Here is a 16,052-nt window from a genome sequence, read left to right on the forward strand (position 1 = left end):
CTCTCTTGGCACTTCAATGACATTGACAGGGGGCGCTGTTGGAGAACAAAAGCGAATAGGATTAGTCAAACAAGAAGGAACAAAGGCTTGGATCACAGAGTACTTTTTACATACGGGAATAGAGTACTATCTCGCAAGCTAATAGAGGTAACAGCTTGAGTCAACTTAACCTCACTTCACGTTGTTTTCCAAAATCTCACGTACAAATACATTTTGGCAAACAAAAAAGTGGTCACGGTGATAAGGACAAAACATAATCATTTTGTCACGTTCTAATAAGAGCTTAAATGCATTTAGCTATCTCGCTCTAACAGTGTGTCACAATAGGGCTACTTCTAATAGCCTTTGTTCTGAGTATTATAACGTAGCAAACGTACAAGAAGTTCTGTGCAAAGAGCAAGAGTATATGTTCTGTGTTACATACTCTTTGATGAATCGTGTGATTTTATGCAGGCCCTGTCAACTGAGGGCCATAAAAGATGCATCAGTCCATTTCTTTCGCACTTTCTATTCCTCTTTCGAAATCCACAGGACTATCTCGCTCCACTCACACAGTATTAAAGATACATGTACATACAACACACTATGATATTTTTTGCTCAAATCTTATTGGTCGGTGATTAGATCCAATCGGCTTTCATTACATAGAATTTCGAAATAAAAACATGTCGGTTTTGAGAGATTTTATAACCTAACCTAAAAAACTCAATTTTTCTCCTTAATCCATTGCGAGAGTTTAAACCTTGAAGTGTGCTGCAGTTTTAACAGGATATTCGTTTTATATTTCTATTTTCAGTTTTTTATGTTTTTGTTTTAATTGAGAGATATAGTGGATGTGCTCTTTAAACTTGCCTGCCTAATTTAGGCTTAGTAATAATTGTTAGTGTTTCTAAATACCTAGTATCCTTTTTATCTGATATGAGGCAGTGTAGTGTACCTAAGTGTAAAAGCACCCTACATTTACACGCCGTACTTTTTACCGACACAACTAGATGGAAAGCATGGTTGATTAACTGTACGTATTTGCGTAAGTACTCCCTTAGGCAATTAAAAAATGTCAGGATTTGCGAATCCCATTTCTTACCTCGGTATATCGTAAATAATAGATTGACAAAAGATTCAATTCCCACGCTGAATTTGCATATTACACAGTCTTCTAAAAACCCTGGTATAGTACATTTTAAAATTGACAAATTTCTAGAGATATCCCCTTTACAGACTGGTAAACCCCTCGATGTTAACATAGTCGATATCCCATCGACTTCACAAACAGACAAACAAAGTAGGAATGAGCAAGCTTCTGTTATTTCAAGTCCTATAGATTTAGTAAATCCCTTGCCAAATATCCCGATTCCTGACAAACAGAAGTCACCAGATTTAATTCAGCACTCTATTTTAGAGCCAACAACTTCTATTACTCATTACTCTCAACCACTGAATCATAAATATATCATATATATGATGTCCCACATTTACTCAAATGTTTCCACAATAATTTTCAGAAGAAGGACTTGCTCATCGGGAGTCAGCGTGCTCAGTGGGACTACATCGAGAAGCTGTTTGCTGTTGATGGTGTGGCAGGTGTTGGATGGTCTACCAAATTAACAGACAAGCATGTGAAACCAAATTGATATGACAAGTTGAAGGCAAGTAACTGAACATTTGTTTTGTAACAATAGCTTTGTGATAATGTCCTTGCCATGGAAAAAATCCAATAAAACTATGGTGCGCAGACCTTAGTTATTGGTACTAAAACTTCTTGTTTTCGTGGTGTCTATGTTATCACGTTTTTGAAAGCACTGTCTCTGAAACTATGGGTTGTAGACCTTGTTGTTGGTCAATTTTAAGTTTCAGCGTACCAAAATCTCATCACGTGATCACATAGACACCATAAAAACAAGAAGTACCAATAACCAGGGTCGGCGCCCAATAGTGACGAAGATAATTATGAGCATACTAGGTGATGCCAGCGACTGCGTGGATTTTCATTTTTCAAAATCCCGCGGGAACTCTTTGATTTTCCGGGATAAAAAGCAGCCTATATGTTAATTCAGGGTATAATCTATCTCCATTCCAAATCCGTTCAGCTGTTTTTGTGTGATTGAGTAACAAACATCCAAACATCCACACTTTCACATCCATACTAATATTATAAATGTGAAAGTGTGTCTGTCTGTCTGTCTGCTAGCTTTTCACGGCTCAACCGTTCAACCGATTTCACGAAATTTGGTACAGAGATAGCTTGCATCCCGGGGAAGGACATAGGCTACTTTTTATCCCGGAAAATTGAAGAGTTTCCACAGGATTCTTAAACACCTAAATCCACGCGTACGAAGTCGCGGGCATCGGCTAGTTTATAATATTAACATTAGGATTAGGATAATTAGAAAAAAAAAAAAAAAAAAAAAATAGGTTTAGGATAGTATAATTATGAGCATAAAAGATAATTTTTTGAATAAAAATTTGAATCCTAATGAATTTCCAAACTACTCATTTAAATTCTTTAATTATATTTTAAACCCAATCTTTAAATCTAAATTGCATTATCAAATTTAGTTTATTAACATAATTATCTATAAAAAAGTAACCATGCATTACAGGTGAAACTTGCTGCGCAAGTCTTCAGCAGAGATGTGGCCCACAGCTTAAGAATACAGATGAACACTTATCGTCAATTACAACTGGAACATGGTTATTGTCTATTCTAAATAAAGTTTTTATATTTTGATAAATTTGATTGATTTTTTTTTGAAAAACTAAATTTCTTAATAAATTATTAGTAGGATTACCGATAAATACTGAAAATCGGTAATTAATAGCAAAACCGTTAAAATCTGTAAAAAGGACATCACTAAAAAGTTACGGTTTTCCTGCTGTCACGCCATCCCTAATTTACGACAATCCGGGCATATAATTGCTATATATTATATAAAGTTAGAAAGAGATGGTCCTGTGGATTCTCATAGTAAAAACCAATAAAATGTGAGACAGACGATCACTACAACAATGACAATTTGTTATATAAATTCCTTGCCTCCCACTTCCCCTTACTACTGAAACAAACATCGTCTATGGAGTTGGTGGTCTGTATCCTATATGTTATTGGTCTGTGATTTTATGATTTTAATCCCATAAATATTCTCAAATTAACAGTCTCTATTTTCAGTCTGAATTATTGCCATTTGATTTATTTTCAAATATGAATATGGCAGTAAAGACGGGGCCCGTTATTAAATATATCCCTCGTGGATTTGGAACCACGAACAGCTTAATTCGTTGCATAACGAATAAAATTGAAGATGTTACTACTCATACAGGCCAAGTAGGTATTTATTTTATTTACCAATCATTTTATTATATTAATGGAGTAGGCACTAATAATAGGATATCCCTATTTTGTCAACTTGAAGAATATCTTGTAAACTGAATAGCTTTCTTCTATTTCGTGACTCTAACTACCTAGGTAGTAGGTACTTCATGTCTCATTATTAGGCACAAGGAAGCTGTTATGGTGACTAAGGTTCTGTAGTAAAACAAATCCGCGAGAAGCTGCCGTATTCAGGCAGCGCAAGACTGGTGTGTGTCCAGTCCAGTTGTGGACATTGTCCCAAAGCTAAGCCACTTTTTGATAACAAATACCAAGTAGAAGATTAAAGTTAATGGTTACCATTGAAATTTAGATTTGCATAAGTCTGTAATCATACCTCCATGATTAAGGTTAAAGATAAAATAAATTGTAGATACTAGTTTGCACCCTGTTGACTTCTGCAACTCATTTTGCTTTTATTAATGTTCAAAGTTTAACTTACCATAACTTTAAACATTATTATGCTTGTTTCAGAAATGGGATTCTGATGATTATAGACTTGCAAGATTTACTTTGGCTGCAAAGCAAGTTAACCCCAACTGGGCTATTAAATTAATTGAAGAGGTACCACCAAAAGAAGTGACAGACAGAGTAGTGTGGTGTGATGGAGGCAGTGGACCTGAAGGTCATCCTCGAGTATATATCAATTTGGTAATATACATATTTGGAAGTCTATGCAGTGCTGTTAGTGGTACTCTATCAGTTTGAGAGGTGTTGCTGTGATTTACGGCATCCTATATAATACCTGCAGTTCTAGATAGGCATTAGGCCTTATTATGATGCTACTAGCAATATTTTAGTAATTCACGCTGAAGAACCACTGTCGGTAAAATAGCTTATTTAATCGCTTTTCTGCGGCCAGCGTATTTCAAATGGCTTCACGAGAAGACTCGTTCCAGAGCGTAGCTATTCAGCTTCACTTACCCAACCTTTGTTTCACCTACATAGGTTCGCTTAAATCAGAACTTCTGGTAGGAGCTTCACTTTACAAAACACTCTTAACGATGGGACAGACAAGACATAGAGTCAGGATGTTCACATTTTGTTCTGGACCACATCCAAGCTAATCATAAACAGTATTATTATAGAACTTGATAATGATTTATTCCATGCAGCAGTGAACCTTACATACACCACTGTTACTAAGTCTACTACATTACTAAGTCTTACGACTACATACCTGTTCAACAACAAACAACAAAGTGATAGAGTACCACTACTGGCACAGCATACTCTTCTTAAATATTAACTACATTATCTAAAGTTGGTGGATTCCCAATGAGTCATTCCCAATTGTGTCACAGTGTATTTCAGTGTGGTAGGTACTGAAATAAATCATTATTGTAATAAAATCTGATTTGTGAACCAGTTAAAAGTTATAGTTTCGGCAATACAGCTATAGCTAGACCAAAATCTCATGACATGAAATTACATGTTGCTAACTTTGGAATTTCATTTCCGTATTTTACACAAGATTCTGGTCTACCTATATACATTTTTGCATGTTCTTGAGATGCCCATATTATTACTATTATTAACAGTATGCATCTATTAATATATATTCTGTGCCTATAAATATTATTAACGACAAATCATTACCTACAACTTTCAGGATAAACTTGGAAATCACTCTTGTGGATATTGTGGATTAAGATTTGTCAAGAAAGATCACCATTAGATTACACCAATATTGGAATCTGTTTAGTCATATTTAATGTTTATTTAATACATGTCGATACCAATAAAACAGTGTAGATAGTGTAAAGCTTTTTATTATTTTTACTAACTAATTTCAGTTTATAACAAATTGAAATTTTGGAATCTTATACTGAAAAAAAATGATACTTACAGATATAGATATACAATTTATGCAATTTTCCTTGACTGGTCAAAACATCCTTCTTTCTTTATTATGCAAACAAGTACCATGATGACTTATGATCACTTCCCGTTATGCCCACTTCCTGATACAACTACCTCCTTACATAGCGGGTATGCTATGTTCATTCCCAGTATGGTCACATAATATATTTTTACATTGACTATGGACATTAACTAATCATAGAGTTAATGGTGTTTTTGTAGATACAAAAAATAATATTGTCTTTCATCAAAAAAACTGATTAATGCAAGAAGGGTGAAGATTGTAATCTAATATGTTTATTTACTTATGTATATAACTAACATATTACAGCTTAAAAACCTCTGGGAAATTAGAAAATAGGTAATACTACTTGCCATGGGCATATGCAAGTGTGCATTCACATTCATGAATTTTATTGGTAGAATATTCCATATTTTTTTTAAATAATAAGAATTGTGCCTGCCATCTTGATCCACGCAGAATCACAGTTACAGAGTTTGTTACATTGAATGAAATACATATTTATACTTATAGTAATTTAAAAATATATTAATTGTAGGCTTCTTTATCAATGACCAACTTAAAATTTCCCATAAGCTGATAATATAATTGGGTAAGTACATTTTAATTTACTTGTTATTTTCCTTTTGCTGATGTTTTAACTGCTCTCTTACATCTCTATTAGATTGCAAGAGTTCTAGCAATCTTGAGTGAATATCATCGTTTTTTTGTTCCAACATATCCAGTGCTTGATTTAGCTCATCTAGTTTCGAATCTAATTGGTTGTATTCTGCAATGTAATAAAAATTACACTCATTTTAAGTATAATCCCCTGTGAAATTCAGGACAAGTTGCATCTCGGGAGCTAGGCGACCAAGTTGGTTTTATTATATTATTTATAAAAAGGTATATTAGATACTCATAAATTATATAATAAAAAAACAGACTTCCAAAACCACTACAAAGTAAAAAATTACTTTTGTTTCTACACATGTATGTATGTTGAAGTCGGGTGAGCATAATAAAAGAAACTAGAAATCAGAGCGAGCGAAGCTCGCCCAACTTAATGCACTAGTCGCACGCAATGCGAGATGTGTACGCGTCATGTGACTGTACTGTGATACTGTTGCTTATGCGATTATAATATACCAGAATACATAATAACATGCTCTACATTTGAAATTTCTCTCAATGTACAGATCCATTTTTCCTATTCTTGTAATAAATATTAAGTTGAAGAATGTCTTCATCACTAGATTAATTTAACATTGTATTTACTTGATGTGTGTGATAGAGTAGCATACCAGTAGGTGACATATTGTTTGCATCTCAGTGGAAGAAGGGCCTACCTGGACAAATTTTGTACAGTTAAATATATTTTGAAAATTATAATCAGAGGAAGCTTTATCGATAAAGAGCCCAAACTAGCTTTGTTTAGTTTTTGTCTGTTCTCACATCACACATCTGATGAATGTTAATGGAAATAGGTGATGAAATCCTTATTGAATAACAGCAAATCACTCACATAAGACCTAACAATACTTACATGCATACATATGGTAGCACTATATAAAGGCTCTTGAGATTACGCAATGGTAGGGGTTTTATTGAACAATAATAATTGCAGTGGGCTTACATTCCCTCTGGCATACAAAAAGTAAGAGAATGACTTAGGTTAAACGATTATATTAACAAAATTGATGTTAGCTGGGGCTGATGAGAAATTGTCCACCCAGACCTCCAAAGCGTTTCACCCATCCATTTAGGTACTAACTTGGGTTACTTTGCTATAAAACCCCCCATTAAGAAAGGATTTTCATAAATACTGCTAGAGAAAAGCCGGGCAGTGTCGGCTACGCTTATATTAAATTAATAGTTGGAGCAACAATAATTGATCAGTCATTTTACTAAATAATTAGAGATTAACATAGGTACTATACCATACCTTCGCGAACTATTTCATTTAGTTCATCATCAGTTTCCAAGCTATTTTCACCTTCGTTTTCTGTAGGTTTGGTGTCATCTGTTCCAGCCATAGTTTTTTATAAACAATAATTTATATTCTGCTCGCCACTGTGCATTGAATACGTAGGTATCCAAAAAGGAGTATATAATCACTACGTTTTATCGTTAAATGAAAACAACAACGGACGTGAATATAACTGAGTATGTATTTTTTTATTTCATTGTTGGGTCTGTTCACTGTTGGGTAAAACAAACTATGAACTATGAACCACCGACCAGAAAATGAACTTTCTTTAAAATAGGTACCTACCTACCTACTTGAAATACCTATGCATTAATTAAATGGTGAACCACAAACAAGAACAACCATGAACAAAACAAATGCATGTGACACTGACACATGACCCCAGCAAAAAGTCTTAAGAGCTACCGAGACGATCAAGCGGCTTGACATCAAGCTTCATCATTTTGTATGATTTTGACCGTTTACAAAGGTTACTTTTTTTTCAGATACAAGTTAGCCCTTGGAAAGCTAAATCGCTTGGCGGCATGGTTTTACCGGTAGGGTGGTAACTAGCCACGGCCGAAACCTCCCGCCAGACCAGTAGAAAATATAAAATTCCAAACCCCTGCCGGGAATCGAACCCGTGACCTCCCACTAATAAGACAATAGCGCCAGGGAGGTCGTCAAAAATTGATGCTTGAGTCACACGAGTCTACTCGTGACTCGTGTGCTTGAGTCAAGCGTTTAACTACCTACGTGTTTGACGCGTGAACTATTATAACTATGGTGAGCATGTGAGTGTGTACGTGTACAGGTATGGTACAGGGTATTGCTTCTGAGAAAGTGAATGAGATCACAAAAGCATGAGCAATGAGGCTCAAAGAGGCTAGAACCCAGAGCCGTAAAACCAGTAAAAAAAATCAAAAGCATGAATCGCGCACAAGCGCACTAAATAGGGGTGCAACTCCAGAACATTAAAAAATCGCAAATTGAAATTCGCTTGTGGTGCCATCTAAGCGCGAGTACGGCTAAACAAATAGATAACAGTTAATAAAAGACGTAAATAGATGGCGGGCACATTGTTGTAATTTTAAATTACAAACATTTGGACAGCCACAGTCACCGTCAGTGGTGCCAGATAAGGCGAATTACCGCCATTTAGGCTACCTCGGGGGGCCAATCGGCGCCCAAAAATCTCGATTGGCTACCAGTAACCATTTAGGCTACCAGTAGGGCGATTGTCTAAAACCGGTATCAATCATTATTACAATCTCAATTGTTCTGATTGGCTGAATTTGTGCAATCCTTGTTGCAACAATGCATTGTAGCCAATAGTGAGCGAGCATTAACCAATCAGAGATGATTGTGATCGTAACATTGTAGCTGTCAAACAACCGCGGTAGGGCCCCTGGAAGATAGAAACGGGCGATTTTAGGCTACTCAGCAGGCAAAATCCTAAAACAAATTCCTAAAGGCCGGCAACGCATCGGCGGCTCCTCTGGTGCTGCAAATGTTCATGGGCGGCGGTAATCACTTAACATCAGGTGACCCGCCTGCTCGCTTGCTCGCTATATCTATTAAAAAAAAAAAAAAAACGGGCGAATTCAATTGGTAAATATCTGGCAACCCTGGTCACCGTTGAAGTTCAAAACTTTTCATGTTTTCGTGTATTGTTGTTTGTGCGGTTCTAAATATTTCTATTTCTGATAAATTTATCTGACCCTGCTTTGTTTACTGGACTCTGTGTTTCCTTTAACCACCTCGATAACTACCTAAGGATTGATTTACGGACTCGATTCATGCCTGAACGATTGACCACGGCTACGGATTACGGACTTGTTTTTGCTTTGTGAAAAGATTTTCTGTCGATAGATTTGTGCAGGGAAAATGCCACGGAGATCTCGATGTGTGTTCGGATGTGAGCAATTCGGTAAGTTTATAATCAGCTCACTTGTAATCTAACACAAATCTCTTAAACGAGTCAAACTCTATGCTCCATTAGTACATTAGGTATTTTATCATGATACTAAATAATTCCTGCGATTTCGTCCACGTGGATATCATCCAAAAAACCATTTTAGAAATCCCGTGAGAAGTCCAATTTTCCGTGATAAAAGTAGCCTACAACCGTCTCCGATGCAAGCTATCTCTTCACCAAATAGATGATGCCCGCCACTTTGTCTACGTTGGTTTAGGGTTTTAAAGAATCCCATGGGAACTGTTTGATTTTCCGAGGCAAAAGTAGCCTATGTCCTTACCTGGATGCAAGCTTCTCTGTACCTTCTAACTTTTATCATAAACGGTTACACAAATTGACTGTGAAAAGCTAGCAGACAGACAGCCTGACATACTTTTGCATTTATAATATTGGTAAGGATTATTGACTACTAATTCTGTACATTTTTTGTTTTGTAATTAAGTGTAGGTACGTAGGTACAACATTAGATATTATTTAGAACTTTAATGACTATGGTTTTTTTATATTTTACTAGCTGCCCCAGCGAACGTCTTACCGCCTAGTCGATTTCGGGCAATTCCATAAAAACCATCCTCGTACTTCAAGGAATATTATAAAAAAAGAATTAGCGAAATCGGTTCAGCTGTTCTCGAAATTTGCGCTTAGCAACACATTCAGTGATTCATTTTTATATATATATTATAGAGATTAAGTAAATAAGTACAATAAGTATAGATAATACAATAATATATTGCATATTTTATGTTACTACTTTTTCAGATGTTTTGCATCACTTTCCAAAACCTGGCCACTCCTCTTTGAAACGATTTCAACAATGGAAAGAGATAGTAGGACAAGATTTAGAAAGCAAGACTGATGATGAAATATATACGAATTATCGAATTTGCAATCACCACTTTGAAGATCGTTTTTTATACCATCACAGTAAAAGACTAGCAAAGACAGCATTTCCTTCTCTTAACCTTGGTGAGTTTTATTTATTAGTTATTACAGTAGAGAGGATTTTGAGAAATTACATTGATTGACATGTCAATAATAGGTCAAAGCACAGATTGTAGAAGCTTGAAAACACTGGCCAAGTGTGGGTCAGACTTGTGCACAGAGGGTCCCATACTTCAGTCGTATTTTTCGACGTTTTGCACGATAAATCAAGAACTGTTATGTAGAAAATAACTGGCCAAGTGCGAGTTGGACACAGCACATAGGGTTCTGTAATACACAAGAGTAAAACAGATCACTTTTCTTAACAAGCCGCAAAACTGTAGAGGTTTATTGTTAATATCAAAAAAATCGACTTGGCAGCGCTACGGGATACCCCACTTGGTATCAAATGTAATAAGTACAAATGTTTCTATGGAATCTTCAAAACTGAAATCTCCTAATGAAGTTGCAGACAGAAACTAACTATGTATAAGTCAAAGTCAAAGTCAAAGTCAAAGTCAAATGATTTATTCAAAATAGGTAATAAATTACTCTTATTGATTGTCTGGTATAGTGTTAGATTTGTAAGATAATATAGTGGTGATAATTATAACGCAAACTTAAAACTAAAGCTACGAGGGTTCCAAACGCGCCCAGGTCTGAGAAGAGCCCACAACAAACTCAGCCGGGTATTCTTTTTATTATCACCACTTTACAAATTTATTGTAACTTATTAGAACTATCACAAAGTCGTTAAGCAACTCATTCCCAAGCTTGCTTATCATTTAAATAATCCTTTACATTGTAATAGGATTTTTCAATTAGTTTACGTTTTATGAAAACTTTGAACTTGTTGAGAGACATCTCCTCCTCTATAACTAATAATTATAACATAAACACTTCTTCTAAAACTCTATTTTGCATATTTCAGGTGCCATTGATTCAAGTCTAGATGCTAATACAATAAATCAACCAGAAAGTTCTACACATAATCAATCGGTCGCTCAAAGTACCCCATCTGTGGTTCACAGCATCCAAGCAGGATATTCTCAAACTCAGATTCAGAAAAAAATAATTACTAGTAAGTTGTGGCCATAAACAACAAATAATACACATACACACATACACACTGGGAGGTTACCTGGCTGGCACCCCACTAGACCTAGGTCTACTTAATTGTTATTACTTGTTTTTATCTGTATTATAAGTATTTTTTGTGTTCCTTATATGTAATTTAATATGTAATAATATCCAATAAATTTAATTTAATTTAATTAAATAAGAGATAAAAAATCTTTACTGTTTAACAAGATTTTAACAAGAATAGAGTATTGAAAATTGTCTAATAGTTAATGTATACTTAATAAAAACACCTTTTTTTTTTTCAGGAAAAGCTGGTCAAAGACATGTGAATCTCAAAGTTCAGAAATTGTTAAGGAAAATAGTTAATTTGAAAAATAAATTATTCGAACAAAGAAACCAAGTAAAGATAGCAAAAAAAATGTCAAAAACAAAATTATTTAACAAGGTTCTAAAATACTTACCTATGCCTGCTCAAACACTTGTAAAAATGCAATTAACACAGCATAACAAAAAAAAGCCGTGGAAGAAGATTTAATCATGCAGAAAAATTAATGTCACTCTCGATATATAAGAAAAGTCCAAAAGGCTATAACTTTTTGAGAAAAATGTTAACTTTGCCATCAAAACGAACATTACTGGATGTCCTTAAACAAATAACAATTAAACCAGGCTTAAACCCTGCGATAATTAAACTTTTGAAAAATGCGGCAGACAAATTGGGGATGGAGCAACGATTATGTGTATTAATCTTTGATGAAATGTCTTTGTCTCCATCCCTACATTTCAATACAGCATTCGATCAAGTAATCGGATTTGAAGATTTTGGGGGAAATGAAATTACAGAGAATATTGCTGACCATGTTTTGGTATTCATGATAAAGGGGCTAAAAGCTAAGTTCAAACAGCCAATTTGCTATTTGTTTTGCAAAAGTGCCACAAAGGCAGTAATATTAAAAAGGTGTATTAAAAACATAATTACACAAATTAATCAAACAGGATTGGCTGTCGTCTCAACTGTCTGTGATCAATCTACAATTAACAACAAAGTTATAAATGAGCTGATAAAAGAGACTAAAGTAGATTGTCTTAGATTAGGCAACGAGCCTAGGGATAGTAGTTTTGCTGTAGAAAATAATAATATATTCCCCTTATTTGATCCCCCACATTTGTTAAAAGGAATACGAAACAATTTACTGACAAAAGAATTAAGATTCACACAGGAGGACGAAGTAAAGACTGCTAAATGGATACATTTAAAGCTTCTGTTAGATATTGATGCAGGAGAAGATGACTTACGAATGTGCAACAAGTTAACAGAAGCTCATGTACTCATAGAGAAAATTCCGAAGATGAAAGTAAAACATGCTGCACAAGTTTTTAGTCAGCGTGTATCAGGAGCGCTACGATTTTGTGCAAGTAAGTACTGTTAATGTTCTGAAACTTTTAAAGACCTGATATTTGAAGACCTTCTTCACTTTAGAATTAATTCATCAGACTTTGGTACTACTTGACTAGCAAGGACTAATCTTATTCTCAATAATTATTTATTAGCAACATATATGGCGCTATTTTACATCTGTAATGTGATGATAGTGCAACTTTAAAACATCCACAACTCCATACTAATATTATAAATGGTTGACGCCAGCTCACTATTGGCTACAATGCATTGTTGCAACAAGAATCGCACAAATTCAGCCAATCACAACAACTGAGATTGTAATAATGATTGATGCCGGTTTTATGAAATCGACCCACAGCCCACCCAATTTTGACGTTTGGTATACAAATAACTTCTTAGGGAAGGACACTACTTTTTTCTCTGAAAATCATAGAGTTCATAGATTTTAAGAAACCTAAATCCACGCGGGTGAAGTCGCGAGCATCAGCTACAAATCCATGTAAATGTGGCCTGACATTTATGTATAAAAAAATATATTTAAGTATTTATTTAAGTATTTAATTTTTAATCTTTTTTCTTTTTCAGAAAATAATTTACTACCACAAGAGTGTGCTGACACAGCCGACTTGCTGCTATTATTTGATCGTCTTTTTGACTCCTTTAATGGAGGGTCTTATAAAAAGACCCATAAAATATATAAAAATTGTTTGAAAATGAACTCTGACCATTTTAAATTATGGGATGAAAGTGTGCCAATATTAAAATCAATGCGATTTAAGATGGAAACAAAAAAAAAAAGATGGAACAGTAAGTATTCGTTATGAACAGGTTCCATCAATTAAAAATTGGATCCACAATATTAAAGTTATGAAAGAATTGTGGCTATATCTAAATGAAAAACATAATGTAACTAGTTTGTTAACGCGCTGTTTTAACCAAGATCCTGTGGAAAACTTTTTCTCCTCTGTGAGGAGCCACGGGGCTAGAAACACAAACCCTACCTGCCAGCAGTTTGAAAGTATTTACAAAACATTACTTGTAAATAATTTAAATTCAAGTCACTCATTAGGGGCTAACTGTGAGGAAGATCCTAACAAAATGTTACAAAATTTAGATTGTCTTTTGATAGAAAATGACATCAAAGAGCCCCCGATGAGCAATGAGCCAATGGATACAGATCTAAGTATAGAAAATTTGGCAGATAGTAGTTCAGAAATTGGAGACAAATTAATAATCTCTGAAACTAAAAAGTATGTGACAGGGTTTGTCATAAAAAAGCTAAAAAGGAATGTGTGTAAATCTTGTATAAAATGCAATAATGAATTGTGTGACACCACCCCACCTCAAGCAGATGAATACATACATTCTATCGATATCACAAGGAGATCTCTTTACCGACCCTCGCGTAACTTTTCAAATTGTGTGAGAAATATAATAAAAATAGTAAAAAGCATGTTAAAAAATGATCCTGGGAAAAGTGGCAAAAGTCAAATGATAAAATTATTAGTTGATCAGAGTACAAGTTTTGATTTTTTAACATGTGATACACACAAAGTCAATTTGAAAAATTATATAATAAATTTTGTGATCAAATTGATTATTCACAGCTGGTGCAATAATGTAAATAAAATTTTAAAAGGTAAAAATTCAGATACTGAAAATGATAGCATAAAAATTCAGGCGTTGAGATATTATCAAACACATAAAGGTAAATAATCTATTTTATGCAATCTAATGAAATCAGTAGTTGAATTACAGACTTCGTTTGATAAAACTAGCTTATGCTCGCGACTTTGTCCGCGTGGACTTCACAAGTTTCAACCCCCTATTTCACCCCCTTAGGGGTTGAATTTTCAAAAACCCTTTCTTAGTGGATGCCTACTTCAAAATAGCTATCTGCATGCCAAATTTCAGCCCGATCCGTCCAGTAATTTGAGCTGTGCGTTGATAGGTCAGTCAGTCAGTCAGTCACCCTTTCCTTTTATATATTTAGATAAGGGGAATCATTCAAGCTTCTGTCAACTATTGCACATTCGTAAGTCATCTTCTGCATCAATATCTAACAGAAGCTATATCCGTTTGGCAGTCTTTACTAAATTGTTTTCTTTAGTAAATTGTTTTGTATTCCTTTTAACAAATATGGGGGATTAAATTGTTAATTGTAGATTGATCACAGACTCTTGCCAATCCTGTGTGATTAATTTGTGTAATTATGTTTTTAATATTACTGCCTTTGTGGCACTAGTCAAATATAATATAATCTATATATAAAAGGAAAAGGTGACTGACTGACTGACTGACTGACTGATCTATCAACGCACAGCTCAAACTACTGGACGGATCACGCTGAAATTCGGCATGCAGATAGCTATTATAACGTAGGCGTCCGCTAAGAAAGGATTTTTCAAAATTCAACCCCTGAAGGGATAAAATAGGGGTTTGAAGTTTGTATGAAACTCTGTCAGTTTTGAAGTGTCTATAAAGTTTTGTAGTTAATATTTTTGCAATTTGCAGTATGACATATTTTATTAAGCTCATATGTTAAAATCTCATTGTTAAAGATCAACTCTAAGTGTGTGAAACAGGGGTTCAAAATTTGTGTAGTCCACGCGAACGAAATCGCGGGCATAAGCTAGTAAACATAAATTCCCATCAATAAAATCAATCTAGTAGATTGGTTTTATTGATTACTTGATTTAGTATAATTTATGTTTATTATTTTACAGTTTATTTACAGGGAATTTTATTTAATATAATTTATGTTAATTTTTTTTATTTTGAATATTACAATAAAACTTAAAGCTAGCTTTATGTTAATTATCTTTGGCTCATATAACAATTATTTTATTGTTTTCTGACTACACAAATACACCAATTGTGGTAATAATTTGAAAATTATTAAAAGTAAATAACCGAAAATGTTAAATTTGAATAGTAATTATTTCACAATCTTGCGGGTCTTGAATTTGGGTATGTATTTTATAGTGTTTACATACACTTCGTATTGTTTTCTATTCTATTGTATTTTATGTATCTACCTAGTTACGAATTTATGATAATAAATATTTACAAAACCTTAAAACCTTTTTCTTTCTATAATATAGTTATAATTAAGTAGCTCAAAGAGTCATAGTCTTGTAATATATATTTTTAAACATGTTTTAAACAAACGTTAATGGAATTATTAATGTTTATTTAAAACGTGTTCCAAAAATATAAAATATTCTAGTAAAGTACATTTAAATAGCATTTAAATTTTCGCGCTCTCGCACGCCTAGCGCGCTTTTAGTGCCCTCTAGATGTGAGTACACGCGTAACTTTGAAAAAGAAATCTAGAGTCGCACATCTATTTCTAGTATATAGTAGATAATCTATGGTACCACCTATGTAATCACTACGATGCGCACAAAGAGCAGCAAACGAACACAGCTATTTCTCTACGCTTCGTCTGCCTTATGGTCTGCGGTC

The 16,052-nt window shown here is 34.3% G+C and overlaps 2 protein-coding genes and 1 long non-coding RNA gene across 3 annotated transcripts; 2 read left to right on the forward strand and 1 right to left on the reverse strand.

The window, feature by feature from the left end:
- Positions 1-3,056: 3,056 nt before the first annotated feature.
- Positions 3,057-5,132, forward strand: ND-13A (NADH dehydrogenase (ubiquinone) 13 kDa A subunit). Its single transcript, XM_034971825.2, has 4 exons — positions 3,057-3,083; positions 3,167-3,322; positions 3,842-4,018; positions 4,980-5,132. Exons 1-4 carry the CDS (start codon positions 3,072-3,074, stop codon positions 5,043-5,045), a joined length of 411 nt encoding a protein of 136 aa, XP_034827716.2. The 5' UTR covers positions 3,057-3,071; the 3' UTR covers positions 5,046-5,132.
- On the reverse strand, positions 5,124-7,318 carry LOC117985143 (UPF0184 protein AAEL002161). The gene is made up of 2 exons (XM_034971834.2): positions 7,177-7,318; positions 5,124-6,021 (listed from the first exon to the last, which is right to left on the reverse strand). Exons 1-2 carry the CDS (start codon positions 7,265-7,267, stop codon positions 5,861-5,863), a joined length of 252 nt encoding a protein of 83 aa, XP_034827725.1. The 5' UTR covers positions 7,268-7,318; the 3' UTR covers positions 5,124-5,860.
- Positions 7,319-8,159: 841 nt separating this feature from the next.
- LOC138402981 (uncharacterized) lies at positions 8,160-15,913 on the forward strand. Its single transcript, XR_011237290.1, has 5 exons — positions 8,160-9,130; positions 9,938-10,144; positions 11,031-11,180; positions 11,488-12,598; positions 13,170-15,913. It is a non-coding gene; the product is annotated as an uncharacterized lncRNA (long non-coding RNA).
- Positions 15,914-16,052: the final 139 nt, after the last annotated feature.

Source organism: Maniola hyperantus, chromosome 1 (genome assembly GCF_902806685.2).
Source record: "Maniola hyperantus chromosome 1, iAphHyp1.2, whole genome shotgun sequence".
NCBI classification, from domain to species: domain Eukaryota; kingdom Metazoa; phylum Arthropoda; class Insecta; order Lepidoptera; family Nymphalidae; genus Maniola; species Maniola hyperantus.